Genomic DNA, 11,406 nt, shown 5'->3' on the forward strand with positions numbered 1-11,406 from the left:
CTCCCACCAAGCACTTTGATGACTTCAAACTCCTCTCATTCCTCATTCTTCTTTTGTCTTGGAAAAATCTCTTTGGACCCTCACCATTCCAGGACCCATGGCACCAAAATCTGTTCTGGCTGCATAGTTGCAGCACTGACAGGAAGCTGAAGACACTACACTTAATTTCTGTTCTTTTCTTATGTCTATTTTTCCTTTTTTCACTCAAATTTGCCCACAATAGCTGAGGATGGGAGTGAGAGTAGGAAGATTGTTAACTTGAGTTAATACGATCCTTCTGATGGCAGACTACAGGGCAGGGGAGGTGTTGACATTGCTCTTTTTCAGCTCTTCAGATGTTCCAAACAGCTCTGGCAAAACAGAAATTATCATCACAAAGCTCTAAGTGAAATAATTATATATACATCTGGACAACCTCATTTTTTTCCTGAGGATTGTATAAGACATACCAGAGAGCCTTGGTTTTGAGAGGAAATGGACACAGTTTTCTGGAAAATGTGACTTGTTTCAGGGTTGGCAAGACACAGGCTGCACACTTAGGCATCTGAAATTAATCAGTGATCACTTTTGAAAATCTTGATCAAAATGTTTCACATGGAGAGGCATGAAATAGGAATCCACAAGCAGCATCATCACAGGCTGTTTGTTATTACAGATGATCATTTAGCACAGGCTGTTCTAATTTAGGTTAAACAAAGATAATCCTGAAATTATCTATTTCTTAAACTAACCTTGTGAGTCTGTGCGTTTGCACATGTGTGCACAAACAGAATAGGTATTTGTTTATGGAAAATAATATGGCTAGAGGATACCTTGCCTGGTTTTCGTTTACATGGAGCTACAGGGGATCCAAGTTGTTGGCCAGGTTTTTTTCTCCCCAGGAAAACAAAAGGGTACAGAATGACATGGGGATTAGATAGAATAGGAAAGCAAAAGTTTCAAGCTCCCAAAATATTACTGTGTTGTATACTGACCTACTGTGGCTAGTCTAGGCCTGAGTGGAGTCCCTGCAGGGAAGTCTGTAGCTAGAGGCCCTGGTACTGTTTCATGGTACTGAGTACTTTGTAGAAAAATAAAAGGGTGCTTTGGAGGTAAAAAAAACACCCAACGGTGCTTCTGGAAACTGAGACTTACTTTCCATGGATGGCTAATATGAGTAATGACTTGCTGAGCATTTAGGGCTTCTCTGTGTTTCTAGTTTTTCTAGCATTCCTAATGTTTCCAGTACTTATATCTTCCTGATGCCAGGCACGTTTAGATTAGATGTAATGTAAAAATTCTTTTCTCAGAGGATGGTGAAACACTGGAACCAGTTGCCCCATTCCTGTAAGAGTTCAAGACCAGGTTGCAAGTCTGTTGAAAGAACTTTATGAAAAATGCAGTAAACGAGGGTGAAAATTCTTGCTTGCAAAATTCCAGTCAAGCAGCCTGTATCATGCCTACTATTCTGGTGTCAGCTGCTAGAGAGTTAATTTTCTTCTTTATTAAACCATGCCACCAAACTATTAGGAAAATGGAGCTGACTGGTGGGAAGATATGTAATGTGTGAGTAACATCTACGTTTGGTGGAGGATCATTGTTTGGGCTTCTTGAAAACGCAGTAACAGACATGAGAGACAAGACTGTCAGCTACATACTCCCTATTTTGATGCATAATATCTCCCTGTTTTTCCTCCCTGCTATTTTATTCTTAAGGGTTTTTTTCCCCTTTCTTGCTCCTCAGCCCATCTAAAGCAATATAATTGGCTGGAGCAGGGTCATGTCACTGATTATCCTGTTAACAGAAAAATCCAAACAAGCCATTCTGCATTTTACTCCTGAGGCTTATTCTTGAGAAAACTGTTTTTGATCCTGGGGAAGTCAATGGAAATCTAATTAGTCCCAGATGTGTAGTAATAACAAGCACTTCATTTTGGGAGAGCCAAACAAAAGGGAAGTGAAAACTGTTAATTAAACAGGTTTGACTCTGTCATCAGGTGATTAACCAACTCCAGTCATGCTAGTCAAGTTAATACTGGCACTAAGAATAAGATTGTCGTGCTTGACACAAAAGCCATAAACCCAGTGTGTGGCAGATTAACCTGCATCTGGGCACACAGCTCAGCTTGCCTTCACACCAAGGGAAATGCTCAGCACCTTCAACATCAGACTTGCAACTAGTTCCTGGGATTGCTGCTTGTGCAATCTACTACACTAGAGACTAGAGACTAGACTTTATTTCCCTACTTGAATAAAGGCTTGAGCAAATGATGGGCTCAAGCACGGGCTTTTGTAGATGTTGCATCAGGCCCCATTGCTGCTGAGGGTTTGTGCAAATTTGTAGAATCATGGAATCACAGAATGTTTTGGGCTGGAAAGGATTTTCAAGACCATCTAGTTCCAACCCCATTGCCAAGGGCAGGGACATCTTCTGCTAGACCAGGTTGCTCAATCAAAGCACCACCCAATCTAGTTTTGGACACTTCTGGGATGGGTCATCCGCAAGTTCTCTGAAGAACCTATTCCAAATTTTTACCTATATCTTCAGTAGATCTTCTCAGTCTCCAGTGGTTGCCCTCTAAGATATGGAACAGCTGTCCCTTCTTCAGGACTAGAAGGTAAAGGTCCAAGGTAGAGTATGAACACCATAGAAAAAATAGGAAGGTTTTTATTTGCACCTGTGGAGCATTTTAAACTGATGATTTAATATATTCACAATCCTATGCTTTTTACAAAATTCAAATATGTCTTTATTATACAAAATTCCACAGTGGAATCCACAAGCCAGTTTCTTACATAGCTGCTTTAAAAATATAATTATACACCTTTTTTTGTAGTGTGCTATTTTTTTCATTCACTAGCTTGAAGAAACAGAAGGGAAGCAGCAATTTGACTCTGAGTTATTTACCTGGACAGGTTTTGGTTTGACCTCTATTTCTGTTATATGCCTTAATGTATAGTTTGTGGCATTAACAGAAGACCTGATACAGTCCCTTCTGAAGCCATTGCACCCATCACTAGGTCAGGCTCCCACTGTTGGTGAGCTTTTCTTCACTTCAAAAGGATGAATTTTCTGTCAGGATACAGAACAAAATATATGTCAGTGTCAACTTTTAGCAACATAGCATGTTAGCTGTTTTAAACCCATCACAGAATGGGGATCTACATAACTTCTTGTAGCCCATCCTCTAGACTATAATATCCTTTTAGAGTGACACATCTGCTCTGAATAATACCACAGACTAGGTTCCTTGTGTATCATTTCACAACGGTATCTTTTTGCAGTCTAACCTTCTGTGACCTTTAAGAATAGATATATTATTCTCCTGTATTGAAATGCAACTATATGCCATGAATTTCCCCCAGTTTTCCATAGAAATGTAAGAATTTCTGTCCAATTCTAGGTGGTTGAAATTTATTCTCCAATAAATTCTCCTTTTGCAGAGTATTCACCCCAGAGATTAATTTCTTCACATTATACTCAGTTAAATATGTATTGCACGTGAGAGGCAAATTTCTCCTCTTTTAGTTAAACTGTGGACCTATGACCTTCTGAGCAGGTCTGGGTAACATCAGCAGTTGTTTCATGCTTGAGATTTCTTTTACATCCCTTGTGGGTACTAGTGCCAGAACTAATTGACCTCAACTGTCTCTCATGTCATGCCCCAGTGACTGGACATCCTAACAAATAAAATGAGATATCCAAGGAAGTTCCTAGCACATGGTCTTTGGTTTCCATGATCAGCTGTCTAAATGGTAAGCAGGAGCACAATGGACACTACTTAAAATTTCCATTTGAGTTTGTTTTGTTTTTAGCTAAATTCTCATTGTTTTGGAACTCAAGGGGAATTTTACAACCAACTCCACTGAGTAAAGATTGTTTTGACCTACTCTGGCATATCTTTGTGTGATTTAGTTTAAGAAAGGCTAGGAGCTAACCAGCTAGGTAAAAGCAAAGCTCAGACTAAATCGAAACATCTTGTGGAGGCACATAACTTTGAGAAAGTGTTTCCTAATTGGATGATGGCATCATCTGAGCTTAGTGAAAAGTCTCAGATCTCAAGACCTTAGAGGCTTTTTTCTTTTGAGCTAGTTTATATTACACATCCCTCAAAACAACAGCAGAATTTTACAGTGGCCTCTTCTAACACTGTGTAATCTTTTAAGGAGATCTGCATGTGAATGAAGCGAGTGCAAAACAGAGCAAATTCTCCTTCCAAGTCCCTGCAACCTAGACCACTACAGTGGTGCAGTTCAGGGACACTTCAAAACCATCTTAAAATCCACAGTTAAAACTCAGAGATGAGAATTTTATCCTTAATTTCTACACAGTGCCAGGGTAGCACCTGATTTCTTCAGTTTTCAAGGCATTTTGTGTTCCTATGCTTTAAACTGATGGCTAAAGTTTTGCCTTCGGAAGCAAAAAAATGAACCCACACCAATGATGATGACAGTTAAAACTAGTACAAATGTTAATATAATGAGGATGTTGATTTTCTTCACATCCTCTTTTTCACAGTCTTCTGGTCTGATGTTCTCAATGTGCATTTCTTCCCAATACCCAAAGCTCTGAACGTACTGGCACGTTAAGTGCTCTACATTGGGGATCTGGACATTTTTGTTCTGGATCATTGATGAAAGCCAGATGTTTCCACAGCAGTCGAGTGGGTTCCCAGAGAGATACAAGTTTTTAAGTGAATTTTCTAATGCTAAAATATTGCTGTCCTCTAATGTACTGAACCTATTGTTCCGTAGGTCTAGAACTTCCAGTGGAGAGCCACTATCCCACTTAGGCAGCCAGTTCAGCTGATTTTCAGAGAGGTTTAAATGCTTAAGGTGACTAAAACAAGGCAAGTCGATATTTAAATCTATCAGGCTATTGCCATGTAAATGCAAGTATTCCAGAGACTTCTCCAGTCCTGCTAGTGCTTTCAGCTCTATTTTCAGTCCAGGATTCATGGAGAGATCCAGGACAAGCAGTGGAGTCTTGTAGAAGGTGTGTGCTGGTAGGATGCTCAGCATGTTGTCAGCCAGGTACAAGTACTGCAGAGAAGGAGAATCGACAAATGACACACAACCACTTTCCTCTCCAGCAAGTCTTTGCTTAGCCAATCCTGAGTACGTGTGGCAAAGGCTGATATTATTGCTCCGTAGGTTAAGAAGTCTGAGGCTATGAAGACTGGAAAAGACGTCAAATTGCAGGGTCTGAAGGTTGTTGTTTTGAATATGAAACTCCCTCAAATTTGGCAAAGCACCAGTATTGAGGACAAGGTTCTGCAAAGCATTGTAGCTCAGGTCAAGGACAATTAGGGAGATCAATGTGCTGTCATAACTTACTGCAAATGCCTGAAGACAGTTTCTGCTGAGATTAAGGGTGTGAAGGGACAACATTGACTCAAAAAACCCATCTGGAATTGATTTGATTTCATTATAACTTAAGTCTAAATATACAAGCTGAGATAAATAGGGAGAACTCGTATTTTTGCTTCGCTTCTGATCAAGGAGACGAAAAGAAGCATCTAACCATTCATTATCCATGTAGTCCATTTTATTATACAGTGATTCAGCAGTGAGCTGGATTAAATTATTTGATAAATTCAGAGTTACCAGCTTATTTACCTGAGGGAAGACTGGAAAGTGAAGCAATTTGTTTTCACTAAGATCCAGACCTCTTAAACTATATTCATCATTTGTCTTTGTGATGCTGAAAGTCTCAATGCTATTCCTGCTAAGGTCAAGTATCTCCAACTGCCTGAGGTTGAAATCAGAGATGCAAGTAATGGAATTTGTGGAGAGATTGAGTTTGGAAAGGTTTGCTAGAGTCTCAAAAGCACCTTCTTCTATTTCCATGATAATATTTCTCTGAAGATCAATTTCCACAAGACTGGGAGATCCCTGAAACATCTTGTGTGATATCATTACAATACTGTTGTCTGCCAAGGAAAGATACCGCAGTGTTGGAGCTTGTTTAATGAAATACTCAGCCATCCCATTGTAGAGATTGTTGTGGGACAGGTCCATTATTTCCACCTTGGGCAAAAGTCCAATCCCCTCTGTCCCATTGTGAGCAAGCTCATGTAAATGATTGTTGGCTAAATTTATTTCCAGCAAACTCGTCATGTGTGCAAACACTCCGGATGTGATGAAGCTTATCTGGTTGAAGCTTAAATCCAGATACTGGAGGGAAGTGTAAAATGATAATGGCATTTCAGGGATGCTTTGAATCAGATTTCCAGACAGATCTATTTTGTTTACATTCAGATGGAGCTCATGAGGGATTTGGTGGAGGTCTTTGTTGTGGCAAAATACCTGTGAGTTTGTCTGCCAGAAAAAGAGAGAAAAGAGGTTGTCATCTGACAAATTAAAACCATTTTTGCATGATATATATAAGGAAAATAACATTCGAGATCCAGGCCGAACCTCCTCCTGAAACACTGATCCCATCACTTTATCTGTCAGATAGTCAGATAGCAAGAGCAACAATCCTAACACCTCTCTGCAGCTAACAGCAGTCTTTTCATTTTTAAGGCATCTCTGACTTACAACAGTAGTTTTTTCTTTGTATGATAGTGAAAGCTCTCCTTTTTGTACCTTTCTCCCCGACTCTTTGTAATAGTCCCAGGTGAAGGAGTTTTGCCCCTTTTCCATTGCAATCAACACCATTTCTTCATTTTATTTCTGATGTTTAATTTTCTATTTTCATTTCTGTATTAGATTTTTCAAACTCAACTTGCAAGAGTAAGAAGTACTTGAAAAAGCTTCACTCTGTTGGCAGTGTGGGTCCCAAAGCAAGGAGGTGGAAGAACATGTAAGGATCCTACGTCACAAAACCTGTCTCTCTTTCACAGTCACACCCTCAGATATTTGATCATGTTTTCCTTTAGTTTAGCTTAGTTTAGTAATGCACCTTTACCCAAAATGGGTAGTTCAATGACTGAAATATTTCTGATGTAAATTTCCAGACTTGTCCTGCTTTTACTATCCACATTTATCCTTTTGCTAAGGTAACAGTTCCCTTCCTCTTGCATGGGGAGAGTGCCCTGTGATACGGCTCTGACAAAACACACATGACACAGCACAGAAAAGACAAATTCTGTAGAACCTTCACTTGAGAGAGAAAAAAGCTGTGAGGTGCAGTGAGGGTCATATTTTTCAGGCCAATTCTCAGCAGCAAATAGAAAAAAAAAACAAACCCAATGTCAAAATCAAAGCCATCTTCCAGAAGCAAGCCTGTTTAACTGCAGCTAGGCTTCAGTCTGTGTCCAGGCCAAATTTGGAGTGTGTGTTCATAAGGAAGATCAGGAACATGAACATAATTTCATAAATATCTAGCTATATTTTGTTAATAACACGGCAGTGTGAGGAAGTGGAATGTGAAGTGCTTAGGCAGCATTTAATTTACTGGAGAAAAACTCTTATCATGAATGTATTTGGGTGTCTGGGCCATACAGTATTTGTAGAAAGATCAGAAAGGAAATAAATAAAGAAAAAAATCTGCTAAATCTTAATTTCCATGGAGAAGAAGGACCAGATTCCATGATGCAAATCTTTTCAGATAATAAAGAAACATTAAAAGTAAAAAATATTAAATCCCATCTGTTTCATGTGAACTTTGAGGTGAATGAAGTGGCATGTCTGCTTTGGAGAAGTGTGGCACTCGTCAGTCTTTTATGAATCTCTTTTGCATAATCTAAATTTTGGAGACCACAGAAAAATGTGTCAGAGAAGTCTCAGTGCTCATCTAAACTCTAGATATAGTCACACTGCTCCACAGTCCTTCCTATAATACATCTTTCCCAAAGTTCCCAAGTAAATTGACTACAAAAACTTGAGACCCTTCCCCCTTCCCAGCACCCCCTCCAATTTACTTAAATCTCCCCCAGATAAAAATATTAGGGAGAAAAAAAAATTCTAGCCTCTCCCTAACATTATTTTTTTTCCTGGAAAGCCATCATAGAATTGCTCATTTTGAGCTGCAATATGCCTAGAGTTGGGCTTAGCTCCAAGGCATGAGAAGGAAGCCTTTTTTATTTGGTTTGTGGAAGAAGCAGAAGCCAGAAGGATGAAAAAAATCCAGAGTGAAAAAGCAGCAGGTATTTTGCAGCCTAAGGCAGATGCCAGGTTTCTTCAGACATTTTGAGCCAAATCTCAACAAGTGTAGAATCCCCTTCACTCCTTCTGGGAGAAAGTATCTTAGCAAAGTTCTGATCCAACTCCTGTCAATGCCAGCCAGCTGGTTTTCACTGAAGTCAATGGGTGAGAGGTCAGTCTCAGATCACCATGTATCTTGCAGGATTTGGCCTTTAATCTGAATCCATGGAAATGTTCCAGGGGTAAAAGGGACAGATAAAATCTATACTTCCCACTGTCTGCCATTTGCTCCTATAATAATTCTCTTCCCATATTTCTTTTAAAACTATCATTTCTTTTCACTGACTATTTTGATCCTCGTCATATTTCTTATCTTCTACACCTTTATACTCCCCTACATGAATTTCATCGTCATCAGGAGTAGGAAGAAAAGATAAAATCACATCTCAGTGGGATGGACCATCTCTTTGGTGTATCTCCCCTCCTGCTACCTCTTAGCCAATAGGTTGGCAGCCTGAGACGGGAAAAGATGGTTTTTCCAGTCCCATACTCTTTCTTCATCTTTCTTGCCAGTGCTGCCATCAATTTATTTCAACTCCATTGTCAAGAAGCATTGCAGGGTGAGGAGCATTTGGTCCTTCAGTGTCTGGTCCCGTTCATGTGCTGGAAAAAAAATGATCCAAAACTCAAAAGCCGAACATCATTTGGATTCTTGCTTCAGCTCCTCACTGCCCAGCACTGGGAGGAAGTTGTCATCCACGTTTGTAAGAGCCCTACAGAAAAAACAGCTGGATCCAATTCTACACTCATGTTCTTCTTTGTCAACTCATGAATATTTGAGCCAAAGAACTTGGGCTGCAACCACTTGACACTGACCTGCACTTGTGTGGTGTCCTTGGCCATTCCTAGAAGAGCTTCCCAGGTGGGAAGTTACCTCAGTCTCAGCTACAGAATCAAACCTCAAGAGTTTGCCCAGGTACGCCACATCAGCTGACCTGTGATGACTGGTCATGCACTTGTCCTTGCACTCCCTCAATCCAAGGTAAGACAGAATTTCCTATATTCCGTTCCCTTCTGTAAATTTTTTCAAAGCTTATCCTTTGCCAGCAAACATAAATGAGCAGAAACATCTTTCTTTGTGAGGTAGAACATGCTCTACTTGAAGCCTTGCCTGTCCTTGGAAGGCAACATGAGTTAGGAAGAACCTCCTGACATTTAGCCTGTACCTTGTTGTCTTGCAAACAAGTAGATATGCTTGCTAGATTATAACTTGTATAATCAGTGCAGCTCACTCCTTTGTCAAGTGTCTGGTGGGGATTGCTTTCTTCGTAAAACCTCATCTGGAGTTCTTGTTCAATGACAGTAGTACTAGTGATGAGTCAGAGATGGGCACAAGTTTCTGACTCATGCTCTCTTCCAGGAGACTTGAGATGAAAGCATTAAATTCTGAGCCCTTGCTGTTCTAAAGGCATCACCACAGGGAAAGTGCTGTGTGAAACAGTGAGGCTGTGATGGAAAATAGTAATGCAGGACTTCAATGAACCCAGCAGCTAATCCAATAGCTCCATCTCTCTTTAAACAGTGTTTGGGTTTACAGGCACCTTTCATTGGAGCAAACATCCAGTGAAGGAAGATGATCAGCATCGACATCCTCAATGCTGAGATGCTCATTTATTTGAGAGGGGCATCCCAATCTCCGACTGAAGCTTTCTGTCAGAGCTAAACTTATCTCAGTTAACTGCTTGGAGCCTTGGGTCATTGGCCTGCTGAAACCAGTTTATGGTGAAGTGGTGGAAACAAGCACATGTTTACTTCTCAGCAGTCAGCTGGGTCTGTAACCCATCCAAAAACTGGGATGGGACAAATATGCTTGGATTATTGTGTGTCCTGCCCAGCCTTCACTTGACTGTGGTACATGGGATCCAAGCTTCATCCATCTTCCCTCTCCAGCCAATGAACTGAACTACTCAGTTACTTTCCCAAGATCATTCTATATAAACTAGGTTTTAAGTTCTTTGGAATTCAGGAAGTTGAGCAACACAGCAGGTGGGCAGGAATGCACTGAGTCCCATAAGGGAGCTGTGTACAGCTAGTAAGTACTTCTTTCTTCCTATTTTAGAAATTCTTGAAGATTTGTGCTAAGCAGCTTCAATATTTAGGGAAAAAAAAAAAAAAAAAGGATTTTTAAAAGTTACAGTCAGAAACACTTTGATAGGGAATGGAGAAAGTTCAGGTCTGAATAACATTTATGATATTGTATCAGGTGCTTGCAAAAATCCAAGGAGAAAATTTTGTACTAGAGCAAGAGGCTTTGTCAGTTCTTTTTCCTCCAGCAGAAGTCAGGTGCAACTTCCCTGGCAGCAATACTGTGTCAGGGCAGAGGAGGTCAGTCTCCCTGCTATTACAAAAGAGCTGGTATAGAGAATATTCTTTATTTAAAGAATAAAGAACTTAGGCCGGATAGAAAGGAGTTGATTTTAGGTCTAAGTCTTCTCTATCTAAGTTCCCAGAACCCCTCTATGGTCTTAGGGATATCAGGTAAAATTTCTTTTAACCAGTTCCCCTCCAGAAAAAAAAAAAACTAAGATAATGATCCTTCCTGCCTCACCCCTCCTCCACCCCTCTTATGTGCTGTCACTACAGAAAGGACATACCCTGAGGAGTACCCTCTCCCTATCCCCTCACTCTGCAAATCCCACCTCTGCCACCACAGAAAGTCTGGTCCTGGGGATTTCCCTTTTCAGAGACTATGGCTGTCTGTTCAGTGCCTGTAACAAGGAATGTCCCAGCCTCATTGCAGGTCCCAAAGGACCTGAGTGGGAATCCCTCCTTACCATTTCACAGGATGTCCCCTCTATGGGATGATAGTTAGAGGCTCCTGTGTTCACCACTGCCAGCAAGAAGATGATGATCTGTTTCATGGTTCTGAAGATAAAAACAATTACAGTTAGATTTCAGCACAGAGGAACACAGAAGTCAACACATGTGAGAGCAGGCACCAGATCATCATCGAATATGGGGATGGACACAAGCAGTGCAATAAATTAACCCACCTCAGGTAGGTTATGACCTACCTGTGTAGCTTTGCATTCCTTTGAGCCTGGTGGGAAAAGGAAGATGCAAGGCATTTAATGGGTTTGTGTGGTTCCAGATGCTGCCTAAATGATACCCAGGCCACCCACTGAAGTCCAGACACATCACGTAGAAAGAGCTCTCAAACGGAAATGGTTTCTGTTTAGATCCAACAAATTAAGCTGAGGATATTAGCCACAACAGGACACCACCCTGACTGACATTCTTTTGTCACACAGAAGACGATTTCAGATGGCTTGTGAG

At 40.6% G+C, this 11,406-nt stretch overlaps 1 protein-coding gene across 1 annotated transcript; it reads right to left on the reverse strand.

Annotated features, from left to right (window-relative positions):
• Positions 1-3,863: 3,863 nt before the first annotated feature.
• LRRC32 (leucine rich repeat containing 32) lies at positions 3,864-11,105 on the reverse strand. Its single transcript, XM_066341218.1, has 2 exons — positions 10,905-11,105; positions 3,864-6,300 (listed from the first exon to the last, which is right to left on the reverse strand). Exons 1-2 carry the CDS (start codon positions 10,989-10,991, stop codon positions 4,360-4,362), a joined length of 2,028 nt encoding a protein of 675 aa, XP_066197315.1. The 5' UTR covers positions 10,992-11,105; the 3' UTR covers positions 3,864-4,359.
• Between the last annotated feature and the right edge of the window lie 301 nt (positions 11,106-11,406).

Source organism: Sylvia atricapilla, chromosome 2 (genome assembly GCF_009819655.1).
Source record: "Sylvia atricapilla isolate bSylAtr1 chromosome 2, bSylAtr1.pri, whole genome shotgun sequence".
NCBI classification, from domain to species: Eukaryota; Metazoa; Chordata; class Aves; order Passeriformes; family Sylviidae; genus Sylvia; species Sylvia atricapilla.